Here is a 21,698-nt window from a genome sequence, read left to right on the forward strand (position 1 = left end):
GAATTGAATCCCAAAACGTGCAACGTACGCGAATAACGACAATCATACATATCACTATTTATTTTTCCTTTCCTTTTTCCTTTATTTTCTATCCTTTAAACATTAAAGATGCGATCGCAATACGACTGATGTTTAAAAATTTCGCGGATCTGCGCGACGAGATAATACGTGGTCGAAACCTCCTTGGTTTTATATACATATACATGTAATACGTATAGGTATATATATATATATATATATATATATATATAGAATGTGCATGTCTTTTCGTGCAGGCTATTTGCTCTTTTCGATTTTCCCGGATTTTCGGCGAATTTTTTCCTTGTCCCGGCCGCAGGGAACGGCGAGTCGAGAGTCGTCCTTTTCCGCCCTTTCGCATTATCCTTTCCATTCTAATATTTTCTTTTCCCTTCTCTTTCTCTCTCTCTCTCTCTCTCTCTCTCTTTCTCTCTCTCTTTCTCTCCCTCTCTCCATATCTCTCCTTTAGTTCTTTAATTACGATTTTTATCTCGATTCTATTCATTTCTTTTCAATACCTTTTCTTTTTGATAACAAGCATCTATCCCTTTAATTACTATCTCTTATTTTTATTTTTTTTTAATTTTTTCCGGGTGACCCGTCCACTCGCGTTGTTGCTTACTTAGTTACATGCAGGAAGTGTTTTTCTTTTATTTTTTATTTTACGCGAGAGTTAAACGAACGTATCTCGTCTCTCTCGCACGGATGGGTTGTGAATCGTGTGTTTTCCATCGTTTGTCTTTATTGTTTTGGAAAGGATATTATGCAGGAGTGATAGGAAGGGGGTTTGTGAGGGTATGTCGGAAAGTGAAAAGCTCGACGGGCGGTTTTCGGTGAGGTAAAAGCAGGATAGAGTGTATATTTATTAGAGCATAGGGATCGAGGAAATAGAGGAAAAGGTTCGAACAGGATAACGAAGGTTAAGCGTCCACGGCGATTCTTTTTGTTTTCAACGTGGACGCGAATCCCAAAAATTTTAATTCCAACCTGACGCGGCGAGAACGGAAAATCTATTTTTTTCGATGGTTCTGTGGTTTGCTGAGTTAGCTGCGAGGTTTCGAAACTTCCCGCCGCCAGTGTTGGAGATATAATATTTTTATATAATATATTTCTTTATATATTATCTAGACGAGGGGTGAGAAAATGTAGGTTGGCACAAAAGGTGATAAGGTAGAGAGGAGAGAAGGGAATAGGAAGTAGGAAATATGGAAGACCGCCCATCTCGCATCTTTCACGTATCCTGGAAAAGTATATACTAAGGCCGATTTTGGTTAAGAATACGCTTTCACTTTTTTCCTCTCTTTTGATCAACTTTTAATTTTAACGTTAAGGCGCAACGTGATAAACTTGTACTTTTTTCCTTGATGTGTCTTTTAGGTTCTGGCCGAAAGAACTGCGTGTCTCTACGTGTTGTGTGTAACTGTACGTGTACATTTGTATCTCCGTGTACTCTCTTGCTTGCGTGCGTGCTTGCGTGCGTGCGCGTGTATTTCGGTCGAGTGTGGGTATGTACGCGTGTGTGTGGGTGTGCTGCTTCGCGGCTGATGACGTTCGCTCGCCGATTACTTTTGCTGAGCACTTTCCTTTTGTTGTGTGGTTCGGTGTACGAACTCGTTTTCTAAGAGCTGCCTTTTTGTTGTCTGCCAAAAAATTTAATTTTTTTTCTTTCTTTCTCTCTTTTTCCTTTTCTCTCTTTCTCTCTCTCTCTCTTTCTTTCTTTTTTTCATTCCTTGATACGAGCGAGGCTCGCACCCCCTTCACATCACTGTGTATCGTCTTGCGCGCAAACCAAAGATATCGACAGATCGTTAAACTTTTCTCCCTTGTCGAAAGTCCAATAAAAGGGTAAAACGCCGGAAAAATTGTATCTCAACATAATCGTCGTGTTGAAAGTGGTATCCATACATACATACATACATATTCGTATACGTACACAAATATATGCTATACATATATGAGTACTTCATATATGTATTTCCAATAAATGTGTAAGTATACTTCCTCGTTAAATATCGTAATGCATTCATGAAAATAGATAGGTTTCTTATCCGGGACTCTGTCTCGTTATTTTGACTGCTGCTCGACGACGATTGTGAAAACAAGAACGTCGTCACTGTATTTTTTTTGTCGAAAACTCAATCCGGTTTTAACACGATTCATGAACTACGTAAGGAGAAATTTATTTGTATATGTACTCCTTTACGATAAAAAGGCCAATATTTCAGATCTCACTTGAATTGTGGTTTTATTCTTCGATTATAACAGTTTATTTTTGAAATATAGAGTAAAATGAATCATCGTTACTAAAATGCGTTTATGTGAATATTAATTGTTCTAATTGGCTCCTTTTACGTAGATCATAAAGAAAAAGAAAATTGATGATAAAATGTATCAGGATATAGTAGGGTGAGTTGTTTTAATCGTTGTGATAGACGAGTTTTACAGATATTAAAAGACAGAGCTCCGGATTGTAAAATGTACTTGCTAGTGTCACAATGGTGCTCCAGATGTGGACCGAAAGTCGACCACAACAACCGGAGCGCAGAAAAACAATTCCCACAAGACGTTCCAGCCGACCGAGCAAGTCGTCAAATTCGTCCATCGATAGGTTATACTAAACGCTTCTCATTAATGAAAATTTTTTTAAGTTGAGCGGAAAAAATTAGCGTTTGTCGGTACGATTGCCGATGTAACAGGAACGATTGGGCTTCGAGTGCATGTTCTGCATCCGATATATAATATATTATAGAATATAATATAGGTATATATATAAATATACATATACGAGCTTATACATATATTCATATATACTAATCGCTCCGATAGGTATAAATATATATACACATCGATCGTTAATTATTCGCGTCATCTATCGATGACGTTGTTCGATTTTCTCTAAGAGACGAATATGGTGGACGAGACTGTCGGTCGGATGCTCTTTCTTCCTTTATTCCGAAGGGTCTCCATTGCATATTACTGAGGACTTCATTGGACTCAACGCGGCGATCTAGCTCACATCCTCACACATCGACGTAGGGTTATTTGCTTGTTGTTTTCTTTTCTGTGACTTCCCCAGTGCTCATCCTTGTTTCCTTCGTTTTTTTACTAAATAAGTGTTTTTTTTTTTTTTCTTTTTTTAATAATTTTTGTCCCTTATTTATTTCTTTCTCTCTTAATTTTCTTTTTTTTTTGTTCTTTCTTCTTTCGTTAAATAGACCTACAATTCCCTACAACGATAATACGTATATAACCTAACACGACTACTGGCTGAGACGTTATGTGCGAGTAACACACTCCAGGAATATCGACATTTAACATTATTCACATTTTTCGTCTCGTGTGTGCTCTTCTCGGTACACGCGTGCATTCGCTTTCTATTTTTTCTTTCTCTCTCACTCTTTCTTTCTTTCGTTCTTTCTATAGATAAATAATATTCTATTTTTCTCATCTTATTTATAACGTAGAATAGAATCGTATTAGAAATTACGGAAGGAATTTATTGACAAAGTAAATGTTCTGAATGATCTCTCATAGAAGGGTTAACAGGAAATCTCGAATAATAACGTAGGACAAGATTGTAAAATATTTTCTATCGAACTTTAGAGTCGAGAAAGAGTAATAAAATTAAAAAGAAAACGCAAAGAAAATAGAGAAAAAAACACGTTAGAGCATGATGGTGAAGGAAGACTGTAACAGCCATGACAGAAATTCCGTTTAGAAACGGAATTTACCTGGCTTATCTCTTCGATAACATTTTCTACATTCTTGCTCTCATGCGTGCTTTATGATTTTCGTTCCTGCCGTTTTACTCGAGGTGATTGAAGGGTTGGATAGATGGATGGATATATTGACACTTTATGTATCTGCCATTCCGTATATGCACATGCGTTTCCTTGCTTCTGTGCAATCAACTCTTCCTCTTTCTCTCTCTTTCTTACTCTATCATTCTAACTCATTCGCATCTTTCTTTCTATCCCTGATAGCGCCACTGAGTCGGATGACGGACCATGATGAATCCTTCGATCTTGTGTCTCCTTCTCTCAATGAAATTTCTTTTCTCCAATCTTTCTTTTCTCTTTCTCTCTCTTTCTCTCTCTCTCACTCTCTCTCTCTCTCTTTCTCTCTCTCTTTCTTTCTCTTTCTCTCTTTTCGTTCATTCGTACGTTCTTTGTATCGCTCACATACGATTCATTACTCTTTTTCTCTTTTACTCTCTCACTCATATACACTTTCTCTCAAGTCCGAAAGAATTGCCGAAAAAGTATCGTGCACGTAAAGGATGGGGTGGAGTAAGAACTCCGCGATAACCTTATTATACTTACACAACTGGCCTAATAATTTTCTCCTAGTTTTCAAGTTTCTTCCTAGTTTATCATTTTTTTCCTAGACGATCTCTACAATACATATATCGCGAGCCTCCCGGTAGTCAAGGAGACCGGCTCTCTCTCTGTATAATTTTTACGATTTTTCTTTTTTTTTCTCCATTAATTTCATCTCACAACACTTATAAACTCGTACACTTTCATTCACAGTTTCGCATCTTTTTCTCGTTATTCTCGACCATGCGAGCATACGTAGTCATACATTCACATTATTTCTTTCTCTCTGATCCATTTACTCACTCTCTTTCTCTCTCTCCCTTTTTCTCTCATTCTATAGGATCGGTTTGCGCCGAACGTGTCTCGCCCGTGGCTCCGAACTCAGTTCCGAAATCACAATTTAACACGGATTTCTTATCAGTCGTGACTTTTTCCCTTTTACTCTCTTAACTTATCTCTTTTCATTTTTTCTTCTCATCTCCTTTTTTTTTTCTTCTTTATATATATATAATATCCATTTCATTTAAATGTATCATCCGTTCGAATAAAAAAAATCACCTGTTGAGATCGCGAGATTTCGTGGCTTCAACGACGGTCGCATCAAGGACACTTGGCTCCCTTCTATGCTTCTATATATCTCACATCCTCAACACACACGCATTCTCCTACTTTTCCTCTCTCTCTCTCTCTCTTTCACACTCTCGCTCATTCTCTTTCTCTCTCTCTCTCTCTCTTTCTCTCTCTCTCTCTCTCTTTCTCTCTCTCTCTCTTTCTCTCTCTCTCTCTTTCTCTCTTTCTTTCTTTCTCCCTAAATAACCTTCGACCCATCCCACCCTCCCTCTCACCCACTCGTCCAATATCGCAATTCAGCTTACTCGCGTGGATTCTCCAACGTACGTCGCTATCCCGAGAGGCTTCCGATATTGAGTTAAGAGGAAAAAAGTGATCCGTTCGCTATGCATCGACTATGGTTCCAAGGCACATAAATTATTCGTTAATATTATCTATGCATAGGAGTATGTATAGTATATACTATGATTGCGAGTAAATCGAGAGCTGGAGTATCAACAGCCTCTCGTCGGGTGGCCTGCAAATCAAAGCATTTGAAGAATTGATCGAATGTACGTATAGTCGGTCTAAGAAACAATTATTCTGTCTTTTTCTACTCGTTCATTTTCATATCAATTATGTTCACATGTAAACACGTCGGGCATTAACGCGAAAGAAAAGTGGATAGACGAGGCAGGAGTATCGACTGCAACTCGTCATTCTGTAAAATATTATTTATAGGAAAACTTTTCCACGGAAAATCATATCTTGATTCTTTTTTTTTTTCCTTGGAAACCAAAGTCGAAGACGAACAACGGGTCGAAGGAACGTAAGACTGATTTTTATTAGAATAGACGATTAATTAATTAGACGATATAATTTCAGAGAAATCGGAGTAGTCGACGAATTCCTCGTTCTATCTGCAACGAAATATTCGATAACAGTCGCTTGCGATAAAAATATTTAACAATGATATGTCGTATTATGTCAAAACGTCCAAGAGACTTTACGAGTTTTAAATCTCAATTAAAAATTATTCTCCCCTTTTTTTTCGTGGCCTCTCGGAATAAAATAAATGAAAAGAAAGAGAAAGTAGAAAAAAAATCCACAAAAGGTAAACGAATACTCGGAAGCTCCCTGCTCTTCTTTCACTATTCCAAATTTATCGAAGAAATAATAATTCCAATTCACACCCTTAGTTCTCTTACTGAAAACGTATAGTAGACTTAACGCGCTACGTGTACTACGAGATTATCACACAGAAAAGTTTTGCTCACTCGGTGCTAACAATTAGTTTTTATTTCCTTTCTCCGTTTTTTTAATTTTTTTCTTTTTTTTTAATTTGGCGTACGCACGCGATATATATATTATATATATTTCCCTTTCTCCCTTACTCTCTTTCTCTTTCTCTTTCTTCCTCCTCTTTTAATTCTTCGACTATCTTTATTTCTCTCGCAGACACCCCTTGTCCTATTCACGCGTTTCCCTCCTCGATTTGCAAGTTTTTATTTTTCTTTTTCTTATTTATTATTATTGGTTAGTTTTATTTTATTTTATTTTATTTTATTTTATTTTATTTTATTCTTTTTTTTTTGTTATATTTTAATTCTCAATGTGTGTATCACGCGCGCATACGCGAACAAACCGAAAGACGCGATTAACGAGTCGTTGCAATTCTACGGAGAAAAAGTTTCATCCCTTTGCCGCATCCTCCTCCTTTTTATATTTGCATATAGCCTCGTCGCTTCCGCTATCGCGCATTCACCGATTAAGTTAACCCTAATTATGATCCTAATAGTTTGAGGAATTATTATTCTCAATGAACTTACAAAGAATTTACGCGCGCGCGCTGTCTTATCATTCTATCATTCTCTCACTCTTTCATTCGTTTCTTCACCTTCGTTCGCACTCATACGAAAACACGACATATTTTCTCTCTCTCTCCCTTTTTTTTCTTTAATAATTTCATTCATTCCCGCTTTCACTCCATCTTTCTCCCCTTTTTTGTACATTCGTTCGTTCATTCGTTCGTTCGTTCGTTCTCTTGTGGATCTATCACTTTCTTTCTATTCTCTCACTTCCTTTCTCTCAGTTTATTTCTTTATCACGACTAAATCTCGAACTCGATAGTCATATTCGTAATAATAATATAATATAATCGTACACAATAATAATTAGTTTATTAGTGTGTGTGTGTCTTTTTTTTCTTTATTTATTAATCTTAAGTAGGTATTCTTCATCTGCAGCGTGATACGACCTTCCGCTCGGTTTGTTTTTTTTTTCTTTATATCTTTAATTTATCGATAATATAATAATTAATAGCTTACAAGTGTTAACGTTAGATACTATTACTTAATTCTGCTTACGCCTTCTTAAAACTTACGTGTTTATGTATGTACGTATGCTTATTATTCTTTTCACCTTCTTACACATTATTCTTTGTTATTTTCTTTTTTCGTATCTTTCTTTCTTTCTTTCTCTCTCTCTCTCTCTCTCTCTCGCTCTCTCTCTCTCTCTCTCTCTCACTATCACTCGTTTATCTTTGCTTTTAGTATAATGTTTATTATCGCGTTTCGTCTTGTTTCGTGTGCTCGTTCTCAACGCTGTGGCCCAGTCGCGCCAAAAAATTTTTAATTAACGGCGAGTCTCGATCGACCTCTAGTTAAATTTATTCTTCTTCTTAATTAAATTTACATATAGGGATCTCTGAATTTTCCGCCACCTACCGAGGAAATACAAGCGTTCCTTTGCGCCGTTCGATGTCTCTCTCTCTCTCTCTTTCTCTCTCTTATCTCTCTTTAGTTCTAACGCTTTCTTTTTTCATCGTCTCTTTCTCTCGTCCATTCGTACATAGATGAGCATGTATATGTATTTGTGTATTATATGTGTCGGTGTAGTAGACGTCGCGCATCCGTAAAATCGTCGAGAGAGTCCGATCGTTGCTTTTCCATGATTTTCCTTCGCTTTTTTTTCCCTTTCTCGTGGCGTATACAGTACGCGAACTTTTCCACGTCCTTTTTCCGTAACTCTCGATCATCGAAGGACGACAACTCGTCGATAAAATTGACAGCGTCGATCGGATGACAAAGAGTTTACGGTCCCCTTCTCTCTCTCTCTCTCTCTCTCACTCTCTCTCTCTCTCTTTCTCTCTCTCCTTCTCTTTCTCTCTTTTCTCTCTCCCTTCGACGACTCTTCGAAAGAGAAGACTCGAATGATATCGTCTCAGCGAAAGGCTTTTTCTTTCTGTCTTTCTTTCTTTCCTTGTTATTCGTTTTGTACCTTTTCTCTTCCTCTCTTTCTCTCTTCATTTTCATTTTTTTTGTATGTTTCCGTCTCTTAGAGTTTTCCCTCTCTTTTTCTTTCATTACTTTTGAAATTTTCGTGTTTTTCACAAATAATTTTTCTCGATTCTCGATCGATGGACGACCACCTCGAAGAATCTTGCGAAAAAGAGTAAGCCCGTTATTTTCAGATCGAATGATTGTTATTATTATTTGTTTGTTTTTTTGTTGTTTCTTCGATCGAGTCAAGCCGATCTTACGATTTGAAGGTCTGTCATTTAAATATTATCAGGACAAAGAGATTTTTTTTATTATTTATTGAAATTTTTTCTAATACCATTATGGCTGTGTTTTAATTTAATTTTGTTTATATTAATCTGTAATTCTTTTAGCTCTAAAGGTTTAAGGAAAGTAACGATTCGGTTTAGGTTAAATGTTATTATCATTTATGTTTGTTTTTTTCTTTCTTTTTTCTTTTCATTAACGAGATCGAACCACGAAAAATTATATTTTCTTTTATTGTTCATTTAAAGATTGTTGTTAAAGAAATGAATAAGAGAAAATTTTATGATTGTCAAGGTTTCTTCAAGTATATATTAGTTGAATGAAAAAAGCGATCTGTCGATCGTGTCAGTGTGTATGTGTGTATACGTGTATCGTGGTATTCGACAAGCCGTTAGGAATAATATTTGAAGATTATAATAGGGGTTAATGGTTAAGTATATTTTTGTGTTCTTTGTCCTGAAATACCTCAAAACTATTTAGCAGAATAAATATTGATACCGAAATTTTCTAAAGTCAAGTTCTTATCGATGATAAGATACTCAAGGATAATCATATATGGACGATTATCGACGTGAAAGTGCAAAGCAGCTCGAATTGTTACGAAATAACTTGAAAAGAAAAATATATTATTAAATTTAAAAATGTTTAACAATTGAATATATCATATAAGGTAAATGTTATTATTACACACGAATAATTTGTTCTGATGATTTCATTTTCATATCCTTTAGGACGATTTTTCAACGAGGTTCGAGTATCGTAGAAAGACGAGTGCAACGTAGAAGCATTTAAACGTAATCCTTGTACAACGAATAATTTGTTTTCTCAAATACGCTGGCAGAGCATCTGTTAAATAGGACAATAAAAAGAGGAACAAGGAAGCTGTCGCAATAATATGCGAAGCATGGACATGTTTTATTATTATTTTTGTTTAAAATTTTTTTTTCTTTGAAACTAACGGAACGTATCGAGCCACCCTTGATTTATAAGAGATCGAAATAGATAATCGATCGAGATTTCAAACAACTTTCATTTCTGAAAATCAAGCGATATTACCACTCACTATTCTTCATATTCATCATAAATAGTTAGACCAAAATCTTAGGCCAACGCCGAGAAAATAAGTAGCCACTTAGTTTAGGCCAAAGTTGAGTATTTACAAATCGAAATTTTCGTTTTTACCCCCATTTTTAATTCGATCTTTTCTAAATCCTCTTTCGTCATTAACGTATAGTTTTTTGTTCCTTCTTTTCATTTGACTTTAATACAAGCTTCTTTTTGTTCGTGATCTGTGATCTCTAAATCTTTTGGGTGGAATCTCGATGACATCTTCGTCGGTTTCGGTGGACCAAATTTTTGCCGACTTCGCATAAAGGTAGGCCGGGTTGGCAGTCGATAATAACTTATATGGAACTTTCGGAAACTAGGAATCATTTTTCCTTTTTTTTTCAGCCGGCACTTTCGAAGGGATTCGGGACATAAGAAATAAACGCAACAAAAATAGAAATAATACAACAAATAACATTCTTGTGTGATTGACAAAACAAAATTCCAATTAAATTCAATTTTCTTTTTTCTTCATTTTATTATCGTGAATAATAAATAAAATAATTAATAAATCGATCGTCGATTAATTAAAAAATATTGATATGTGACTAGGTTAAGACTCACCGCTTGCAAAAATTGTGTATGTGTACTGCACGTCACATGCTACCGGTATAATTTTCAATGGTAATAGTACTAATATAATAATAATAATAATAATAATAATAATAATAATAATAATAATAATAATAATAATAATAATGCAATAACTAGACGTGTAGTTAAAAAACAAACACAGCATAATATTGGAATTAGGGATGTACAATTTTTTTGAAGAAGCGTTGGAGGTATAAAGAGAGAATAAGCAATCGAGTTCAAGAAACAAAATCATTAAGAACCGTTGGCATGTGTGTGGAGACGAACTAACGGGTTTAATTTTAAGTTAACTAAATCGACCGCGATATTCAGGATAATAATAATAATAATAATAATAGTAATAATAATAATAATAATAATAGTAATAATAATAATAATAATAATAATAATAATAATAATATTATTATTATTATATTTTTATTAATATTTTAATAATATTATTATTATTATTATTATTATTATTATTATTATATTATACTTATTATAATACTTATGATTATAATAAAATCCTCACGTACATTGACTGATAAAGGAAAATAATAATAATAATCGCACTGCGTGTTTGTATGGGTGATGATAATGAAGACAATAATAATAATAATAATAATAATAATAATAATAATAATAATAATAATAATAATAATAATAATTATAATAATAATAATAATAATGGTGCACGTGATAGCGACAGTAATAAAGATATAGGGGAATAAGTGGTGAGGAGGGGCGGGAAATGTACTTATATTATATCAGGACTCGCTACTACCCGAAATATTTTTAATATTAACGTTGTACCGTATCTACAGGTTTTTCTTTAGCGAAAAAAGGCAGCGACGAGAACGCAGAAGCGACGTTGTTCGCATTTTTGAACGCAGCCTATTCTACGAACAGATAGAGGGGTCCGCGACAAGTTGAGACCCTTTCGTCGTGCATTCTCCTCACTTGTTAAACGCTAACAGTCACGCCAGCATTCCTTTCTCGAATTAAAAATCTATTACTTCATATGCATGTGTATGTGTATGAATATACATATACATATATATCTTTATCTTCTTATATGTATATATATATATATACCTTATATAAATGTTCAATATAACTCTACTATTATATTTATATATACTTTTAGCACGCACCGGCATTATTAAAATCATTTAATTAATTAATTAATTATCTTTAGTTTCATATCTATATTTAAGACAACATCGCCGGCACACGCTCGTTTCTTCCACGTTAAATAGCTCCTCTCTTTCTCTTTCTTTCTTTATTTTTGCTCTTAATACTCGTACTCTCGTTATCGCGACTAGCCTAATCTGATTATTATATATACCATATATTTATATGTATTAACTTATTATCGGGATAAAATATCGTGCATCATTTGATCGATTGCAAGAAGCACGAGAAACGAAGAAGTAAATTTCTTAGAAAATTGAATTTTCTTGTTTTTATTTATTTTTAGGAAAACTTTGTCATCAGCTGACCAAGCATTTTCACGTCGATTTAATTGTCGCCGCAGAGGGCGATTGTTGATAACTTAAATTCAATTTGATCTTGTGCGTTGGCGAAGAAACATCGAAAGATCGTCGTCGTTGATCCTTAAGGTCAACTAGAACTTGCGCGATCTTCGCGAACGACGAGCTTAAAAGGATAATGTCGTTGATCTCACGCACGTGCGATCATCTTTCTTTTGATATTTTTTGTCTTTGGTTTTCTTTATTTTCTTTTTTTAATTTAGGAAAAAGATTTCACCGTAACGTTTCTTCACATACGTCAAAGTAAAGTACGTTCTAGTTCCCAAAATAAGCAATCTTTTACCCATTTTATTAGCCCTTTTCGATAATGCATCGTGAACGGGCATGCACTCACGGGGACGACGAAGATAGCATAAAATTTCGAAACAACAAAAATGTTCTCCGTCCATCGACATTACATCGAGATAAAGATTTTTCTTTCATTTTTTGAGGTATTTTTTCCGAGGATCGCGTAAAAGCGTGCATCACGTGGATCGACATGTTTTGGACCACAGTTTTTTTTTTGTTACTAATGTTTTATTATTAATCTTCTTCTTTTATTTTTCTTCTTGGTTTTTAGTTAACACCGTAAAAACGATCTAGGACGAAGGGCAACAGGAGCCATCTGTCGTGAATCGTTTCCTGGTGAATCGTCGAAGGATCCTCTTCCGGTATTTCTCGAAAAGCAGAAGACGATCCATCGAGTTATTCGAGATCACCGAGAGATACTCGTCCACGTGCACCGCGCATTTATCGATCCTCGATAGTATTGGCTTTTTTTATTTTATTTATTTATTTATTTTTCTTTTTTAATAATGGCGAGAATAACTCACCATTCCCCGTGAATACAGTCCCGTCCTCGAAAGCTTATTTCCTATTCGTCGCATCGATTTCGAATGAATCAGAGACTTAAAAGTTAGGCGGGTAATAATAATGCATTATTCGTTTCTTTTTATCTCCCTTTTTACATTAATAAACAGACCCTACGAAAGAAAGTCTCGAGCACGATGAAAAATTCATAATTGAATTCGTGCTCGATCGTTGACTCGCGGTTTCTCGTCATTCGTCGAGTAAATCGACTAGTGTACTCTCTTTCTTTATTTTTCTTCTATACGTCTTTCGTTCATTTTCGTTTATAATCTCTCCTAACAATTTCCCTCGTACGATCTTACGATATATCGCGATTAGATCACAGCCTGATCCTTCGTCGGTCGAATCTCGTCCGTGTACGCATGTGTTTCGCGTTATTTTTATTTTTATTTATTTATATTTTTCCCCCTGATTTCGACGGATTTAACGACGCTCATCTTCTTCTTTCCTTTTCTCAGAACAACGCATCGTTCTAACTCCTCGCCATTTCAGCTTCGTTTTGCGATATGTTATTTTAGGATACCTGAACGTGTACGTGCGAGGGAGTCGAGTGTCCCTCGAACGGCGACGATGACGACAACGCTGTTGCTGGTGGTGGTGATGGTGGCGAACCTTTCCTCTTCATCTCGGCCGTTTTTAATTCTTCTTTTTCTTTGACTTCTTTTGATTACTGGGAAACTTCTAGCGTCGGTGGCCCCGAGCACCACGAAGAGCAAGAGCCACGCGACCTCCTGATTCATTCAAGCTGCTCCAGGAAGTTTGGACTCTTGAAGTATTCTGGTACAGGATCGTCCAGCCTCGAGATTACCTTGTAAATGGATTTCTTCCAGCTTTGCTCAGAATCTTTACCACCCTGAATCGCTTTGAAGAATTCCTTTAACGTCTGTTCGACCACGTACCTAAAATTGCTCGGCACCTGAAAATGTTCCAAATACTTAGTAAGTTCTTTTCGTTTCAAACCAATCGAGTTTTTACGTTAAATTCAATGAAATCGAAAAATATAACTGAAAATAAGCCGAGAAATACATGCTTGGGATTGCATCATGTTCGATTTCTAATCAATATCTTAAGTATGATATTTGTATTTTTAATCAAATACTGAAGTATTTGTGAAGAATCGATTAGATTACCTACGGTGAAAAACTTTTACTTTGTTATTTATAATTCATTATATTTTTATTTTTTGTTTAATAGCCAAAAGAATACCGATTGCGTTATCGGATCGAAGTCTAGGATGAAAGTTAATGTTATTTCACGAATGTCTATGCTGCTGTTTGACGCGTGAAGGGTTCGCATTTTAATTAGCGCCTTTCAATTATTAACGAATGCGAGTAATTTCGCGTAAAATAGGTGGGCGCGATCGAAGGACCGGAAAATAGCTAGTTCCAGAGCACCCGTGGAAATACTAATATGTAATCGGTTTACAATTACAATATCGCGTTTATAATATGATACTTAAAAGGGAAACGGAACTTAACTATTTATTGTAATTAAATCATATCGAAGACGAAAGAGAAAGCTCCAATAGTAAAGAGTAGGATAATTGAGGAAATCCAAATCACTTTTGGTTAAATTAGAGAAAATACGTTTCGATAATATTTCAACAAGCGACATTGATGATGATAAATTTCATGAAACAAAAAAAGAAGCAAAATCAGTTGTTCGTTTTCCTCTATTTCAATTATTTTTCTTTTACTTCTTGTCGCGTTTTCGAAAATAAACAAAATGAAAAGAAAATGTATCGTGTGCGTGTTCGTGTTGCGCACCTGGGGTTCCCATACCTCAATGTGGTTGTTACGGTTGTAGTGTAGGTTCAGCACCCGATAAATTTCGGAGTCACCTCCTACTCGAAGGTCTTCAGCGTTTTTCACGCCTTCCGAAACCGCTTGTCTCGCGTACTTCTCCATTTGAATATAGTAGAACTCCCTGAAATCAAAAGGTAAACGGGATCGATTTAATAACAAGATCTAGATTTTCATCTTATTCATTAATTCAAGACATCGATGAAGAACGGAACGTGAGAATGTTGTTAAGTCTTGGTCTCAGTGTTAACACTTTACCGACCGTTAGTCTATTAAAAAGCTTTTTGTCGCCGACGCTTACCGAACAAAAGCCTATTAATTAGCTTTTGGTGATGAACAATCATTATCATTATGTGAACAGTAATATGTTAGTAGTATCTGCAGCTGAGCGGCCGGTCGGCCGTGCGTATTCTGTTGAAACGTTGGCGGTCGGTAAAGTGTTATACATATTTTGACTAGTCAAATGGCTAATATCAAATAAATTTGCAAAGAAGATTAACTGCCTACATTGGAGGAAGAAGAGATGCGAAAGAGGATCGAAATTATGTCGAGTTCTATTCGACGACGATCATCTTGCCGACGCTTAACTTCGACTTTCGTGGTACAGAGTATGCTAATACGTCGCCGATAATTAATTAAGGATCGATACTAAAAGTAGTCTGACGCAAGCTATGGAGGTAAGTGTGGAAGATGGGTTGACAAACGAAGAGGAGGAGAAGGAGGAGAAGGAAAAGGAGGAGGAAAAGGAGGAGGAGGAAGAGGAGGAGGAGAAGGTGGAGAAGGAGGAGAAGGAGGAGAAAAAGAAGGGGAAAAAGTTGCAAAGCGGTGCGCGCAGCTCCTCGTCGACTGGCAAGCGACACGGTTCAAAGAGACTATTAAGAACGCGTTACGGCGTATCGTCCAAGAAAGCACGACACTCTCTCTCTCTCTCTTTCTCTTTCTCTCTCTCTCTCTCTCTCTCTCTCTCTCTCTCGTATATACACCGACATACACAACACATGCACGCACACATATACAAAGACAAATGACATATACATTCAAAAACTCCTTCCTCAGTGGTAGCTCTCCGTTCTTTCTTCCCAAGTTCGTCGGGTTTATATGGAAGAGAAAAATTAAGCGCTGGCAAGTTTAATGTTTACGTTCATTAATTAACTCGGTTAAACAAACATAAGTCACTAATTGGTGGGTAATTAGTATAGTAATAGTGACCCGAGCGTTCTCTCGCTCGCGATGCACAGTCCGGATGCGAAGGGTGCCTTCTCTTTTCCTCTTTCTCATTTTGTAATCACACAGTCGACTCTCTCTCGCGGTGGTGAAAGAAAGAAATTAAAACGATAGGTGCTAAGGGAAAATTTATCTTTGAAGCTCCGACGAAAGCACTCTCTCATTCGCGCCTACTTTGCTTTCCTCTTTGTCCGAAAGATCAGAAATTTTGTCTGCTTGCTTCTGACGACTACGAGGACGAGGACAACGACGACGGTGGTGGCGGTGATGGCGACGACGACGACGACGACGACGACGATGACGACGACGACGACGACGACGACGACGACGACGACGACGACGACGTAGTACTTCTCATTAAGCGCTACGAGAGCTCCATTATTATTTCCGTGGGTAGTAATGCGCACTTTAGAAAATCCGCGGCGACGTGAAGCTTAACCGTACGAGAATATATTTTTAATATTTCATCGTTTCAAAGACGTTTTCTTAAGGGCCGGCCTACTTCCGCGGACAAAGAGAAAAAGCCCGACTTGCTTCGCACATTACGGAAAAGAACGTGACAGAGAATTTCATTTTGTTCTTTAGCTTTATGCAAATGGAATATCAAACTTTAGCGTTAGGTAAGATGATTAGTTTAATTGCTCGTTTATTGCAAGTTTTTCATTGTAATTGATTAAATGCATTTTATCGCGTTATATAACATAATACTATTAACAACTAATACATACCTATACGTACGTCTAACTATGTCATTCAATAGAAAAATCGTATCATAGTATAAGAAAAAGGATAGTACGTTTTCTAGATATCTCTCGTGATTTTTCCGCTCAAATATTTTCAGTATTGCTTGGAAATAAGTCGAGCGAGGAAGCGAAAAGTGTACGAATGACTTGGCATTGTAAGAGAACGTGCTAGGCTTAGGCATCGTTAACTTGTACGGAGCATTTTCATTCTTTCGTGAAGCTCTTCCTCCTCTTCCTCCACCTTTTCCTCAAGTCCATAAAAGAGAAGTCGTATTCTCGCGGGAAGTATCGTTGCGATGCCGGTAAGAGTAGCAGTCGGGTTGATCTTGTAATTCGGATCTCTCGAGGGAATGCAAAGAAACACGCTTCACCGAGAATCCGTTGAGTCGTTCTTGTAAAACGCGACCCATCGACACGACACGACTGGATTCGAGTCAACCCCTACTACCATCTCCTCTTCCATAAATACTCTCGACAATACGATACCGACTCGCGAATCCTTGGTCTTCTTCGTTCGTTCGTCGTTGTTGCCATTGGGAGCAATTTTTAAGATTGCTTCCGACGAGACACGATCGAAGGCAACAAATAAATAAAAAAGAAATTTATCGGGGCCAGCGTATTCCTTTCAAACTTATTTTTCTTTCTTTATATATTTTTCTTTCATTTGTAAATTCAACGTCTTTAAAGAACAGAGTAAGATCTATATAAATGAATCGAATGAAACACGCAAGTATCAATCGAAGAAGAACAATGACGGTTGGAACTTGAGATACAGCAGATATCGTGTACTCAGAGATATCTGCAGGATGAAGAAAAAAGGTGAATATAAACGAGAAGCACTCTTCTTTCGATCGCTTCAGATTGGCTCTCCCGCCAATTAAGACAATTTCGCGTGCTCTTATCAGCAGTCAGCCAAGAGAAGGTTGCGCACGAGAGGAGGAGAACTGAAAGAGAGGAGCGTGACTCTACGAACCGAGTTTTTCTTTCTCTCTTTCTCTTTTTTTTTTCTCTCGGCGACGCTCTCCTTCTCGAAACGACGACGGCACCCGTCATCGGTTGGCTCGCCACCCCCGACTTCACTCTCTCGGCGATGTACGTGTCACCTGCGTCTATAATCCTTACTCAACCACCCATCAAGTGCATTCAAACTCGTCGTATCGCGGAGTATAGGTAGAAAATATAGTAAGCAGAGTCTCGACTTGCTGGCTTTGTTGGTTAACGTATCGCATCCATCTGGAGTTATGTGCCACGTGGTATAGCACTGCTTCATCTTCGGATTTATATCTATATATATATATATATGTATATATAAATACATGTTTATATATATGAACATATAGATATAGATATAGATTTATATATATATATATATATATATATACATATATCCGCGAAGTGCCTAATTAAAACAGACACCCGGAGATAGAGAGAAAACGGAACGAGAGACGAGAGACGAGACTGGTAGCATAATGGGGTGTAAGAGCGTGAGGGAGACGGCGCTAGTTCCGTAGTCGGTTTGACAAAAAGCCCGAGTGCTAGAATTGCCACTCTTCGACCACCAAGTGCAGAGAAGAAGAGCAACCGTCGAACTGAGAGAGAGAGAGAGAGCGCAAGGTAGAAGATAGAGAGAGAGAGAGAGAGAGAAAGAGAGAGAGAGAAGAGAGAGAGAGGAAAGAGCGAGAAGGAGGGCTCGAGGTGGCTTGAGCGAGAGAGAAAGACCGCGAATATGGACCAGAGGGTGAGCTACGGAGTCATTCATTATAGTATTGTATAATTAGGATAATAATAAGCTCTTCAGAGCCTCGGGTTTTCTTGCGCCTCGTTGCAACGGGGCGCCGACGAGAGAACGAACAGCAGAGAGAGATAGAGTAAAACAGAGAAAGATAGATGGAGAAAAATGGGAAAGAAGAAAGAGACAGAGAACAAGAGAGAGAGAGAGAGAGAGAAAGAGAGAGAGAAAAAGAAAGAGAAAGAGAAAGAGAGAGTAACAGAGAGTGATAGAGAGAGTGAGGAAGGAAAGAAGGAGTCTTCGCGAGGGTGATGATTATTAGCATCTAATTACGAGACGCTTTGCCGTCTAAACCGAAACAAGAGAGCTCGAACGAAAGAAATAAAAAAAGACGACGACAACGAAAGTAAAAGAAGAAGAAGTAGAAGAAGAAGAAGAAGTAGTCTTGGACGTTTCAAGATGTCGTATTCTTTCAGGGTTGACACAAAGGACGAGCCTAATGAGCGTCTTCTCACTGGAAACCGGAGTCATGTTTTTTCAACCCTCACCGTGTTTCTCCTGACTAAGGGGTTGCGTAGTGTATTTAAGAAGCTGCCACGTGGACCATACTTTTTATGTTCGTCATTCGAGATTAGAGTTTTATACTTAGCGTATTATTATTAATTACGAGGAACGCGATTGACAAGTAAACAGCACAATTAACAACTTCTAATTCTTTCGATCGTTTTTTCCTTATCGTTGAACGTATAAATAAAAAGAGAGCGCGTAGAAAAAAGAAAGAAAGGAAGAATATGAGAACAGATCACAAATTTGATTATTTCTCTCTCTCTCTCTCTCTCTCTTTTTCTATCTTTTAACACGAATCTTCCTTGATATCGCGATTTCTTTCTAATTAGACGACCTTCCGTTAGCGTTATGATGTATCCGAGCGTTTAATGGTAATGTCTGTCGATGCGGTACCTTCAACAGCGATCTCCATCGCTACAAGTTGCCATTTCGACGCGCCGCTTTTGTAACGCGGGCGCGTACGCCGTATAGGCGAGAGCACCAATTAAAAGGGGGAGCGGCTCTAGCACTCGCCTGTTTTTTTTCTCTTCCTGCCTCCTTCTCTCTCTCTCTCTCTCATTCTCTTGCCACTTTGTAGACAGTCTACCGATTCGAAATAAGCAACGCCGTCGTGCATTTCGATAGCCAAAATGACATTGGTAAAGTACGACGAAAGGGTGTAGAAGATTTCGCAAACGTTGTCGTCGACTGTGTTTTGTCTTGTACCGCCTTGAAAATCTCGTAAAGTGACTTTGAGAGGACGATGGGGTAGGGTGAAACGAGTGCGTCTTCTCGTCTTACCGAGTCCTCCTCCTTTTCCTTTCTTTGAGTTCCTTTCATTCAGTGGATCTTTCTTTTCTCTCTCTCTCTCTCTCTCTCTCTCTCTCCTTCTTTTTCTTTTTTGTTCTCTCCTGGTCTTATTTTTCTTAAGACAGTCCCCCTTAACGGTTACGCCAAGGCGGTTGATCTTCGACAATAGTAAGAAAGCACCTAGGCCCCTAAGAACAGAACTGATCCTGTGAACGTCTCAACGAACCCCTGCCAAACTTCCTTCTTTCTTACCTTAACTTTCCCACGAATTTTTGCCAAAGGGGAGGAGAGATTGAAGAATAAGATATTTGCTACTGACTTCGCCTATGTCAGACTCTCGTGGTGGGAATAGGGTCGCTTTTTTCTTTTGAGTCAATTCTGACTAACTTTATCGTTTGACTCATTTCCATTATTATGCCAATGTAACAAATTTATTTGTATACCATAGAAATAATGATCGCATAAATCATGTTTCGCTTAGGTGAGCTGACTTTTAAGAAAATCGATATTAGTAAGAAGTACGAAGCAAAGCGATAGAGTACACTTTTTCTTTTACTAACTATTTCCTTAAATTTGTGAAAAAAAACGATCAGGAAAATAACGGAGAAGCAGCGAGTCTTGAAAAAAAATTCCGAAAAAAAGTTTCTCGTGTACTGCTCGTACTACTCCGCTTTATTTTGCGGCCGTACAAGGCGTGAAAGTGCGTATAACGAGAGAACGTTAAGTAACGGAGTAGGAGAAGGAATAGGGAGAGGAGCAGGAGGAGGAGGAGAAGGTGGCGGAGGAGAAAAAAGAAGAGGAGAGGGCTGCGGGTGGTGGTCGTGAGGAAGGAGGAGGTTTGGTTGGAGGAGTTGGGGGTACCATGACGGATACGGATGGATGGATGGATGTGTGGGTAGGCGCATTTGCCCGTCAGGGCGTAAGGGTCCATTCAGAGGGCGCGTTCAAAAAGGTGTCGCGCGGGGTCTTGATGTTGCACCCTGTGCACCCTTCTTAATTAGTAATTAACACTTTAACGCCATCTGCACTCAGACTCGTAGGCGACAAGCAAGCTGCACTACCGAGTGTGTCGGCTTTCGTCGTCGTTGTCGTCGTCGTCATCGTCGTCATCGTCGTCGTCGTCGTCACCGTCGTCGTCGACATTGTCGTTTGCGACGTCGTTGCGATATTAACGACGACGTGGACGATATCGATGTACATGACGATATACTTGTGTTGGTACTGTTTCACATTTGTAGTAGTAATGGTGGTTGAGCTCTGAGCGCGTTCGAGCTCTGGAAAATCTCGTAATTAAAATACAAGTTAACAAGTGATTACATCGTTCTGTTTCGTCAAACCTCGCGCACCGTCAGTTACGATATAGCAAACACGTACATTTCTCCGGCGGTGCCCTTTACGATCCCTACTCATTGCCTCTACCCACCTACCGTCCTCACTTCCGTTGTTCGATGCAACTCGTTGGAATCCTATCACCGTCACCATCGCGATCGAGAATCAGAGATTCTAGAAGGGTCGCTTGACGCACCGTTCTATTGGAAATTGAATTACAAGCCTTTTCCGAAACAACTTTTATGAGAACGCATGGTTAATACTGAACGGAATTTATAATAAGGTCTTTTATGTTTCCAGAATAAGACGTCTCGAAAGAAAAATGCATTATTACGTAGAGTTGAACAAGCGATTAACTCAGATTTTCTTGTATCTTTTTTTTTCTTTTAAAAATTGTTTTAAATTACCATCAATTGAATGATATTTTTTTTTTCAAGAATATTAGAGATACACTAATCCCTCCTCATACGACAGCTGGGAAATAGAATGAAAAAAAGGGAAAAAAAGTAGTAGGGCAAAGGGAAGGTTGTCCTCGGAAGATCGCGGCATGATTCGTTCTTGCCACCCTTCTCGTAAGCAAGAAGGACACGCGACATCGTCCTCCCTATCGTAGATCCGCTACTAAGCCACCTTTTTTCTTTCTCTTTCTTTTTCTTTCTCTCTTGCTCTTTACGAGCAAGTTTCCTAAGCCAGTGAGACAATCGGCCGACGATCGTATGGCAGATGTGCTGTCGACAATAAACCGAGCTCCTGGGCCCTTCGCCCTTCATAAAAGAGAGGGATGTCGAGAAACGGTGGCACTAGACGAGAGAAAGAGAAGAAGAGAAAATAAGAGAAAGACTGAACGAACGAGTCTAACGAAGAAAAAGAGAAGGGGGCACTAAGCACGGGGGTCCTACAACATCGACCACGAAGGGTCCGCATGCCGCACGCGCCGATCTTACAATGCACACTTTTCGTGTGCCCCTTGCTTTTCAC

General features: G+C 38.0%; 1 protein-coding gene across 3 annotated transcripts in view; it reads right to left on the minus strand.

The window, feature by feature from the left end:
* Window positions 1-11,849: 11,849 nt before the first annotated feature.
* Window positions 11,850-21,698, minus strand: part of LOC122523433 (homeobox protein prospero-like) — a 33,006-nt gene continuing 23,157 nt past the window's right edge. For 2 of the 3 annotated variants that reach the window (XM_043645175.1, XM_043645172.1), the window contains exons 4-5: window positions 14,304-14,463; window positions 11,850-13,453 (exon numbers count right to left, since the gene is read on the minus strand). In XM_043645175.1, the coding sequence (XP_043501110.1) occupies window positions 13,274-13,453; window positions 14,304-14,463 (340 nt within the window). In that variant the 3' untranslated portion in view covers window positions 11,850-13,273. The remainder of the gene's footprint in view (window positions 13,454-14,303; window positions 14,464-21,698) is intronic. The other variant, XM_043645174.1, reaches the window with a different exon arrangement.

The sequence above is a fragment of the Polistes fuscatus genome, unplaced genomic scaffold (assembly GCF_010416935.1).
Source record: "Polistes fuscatus isolate 324 unplaced genomic scaffold, CU_Pfus_HIC Scaffold6, whole genome shotgun sequence".
NCBI classification, from domain to species: Eukaryota; Metazoa; Arthropoda; class Insecta; order Hymenoptera; family Vespidae; genus Polistes; species Polistes fuscatus.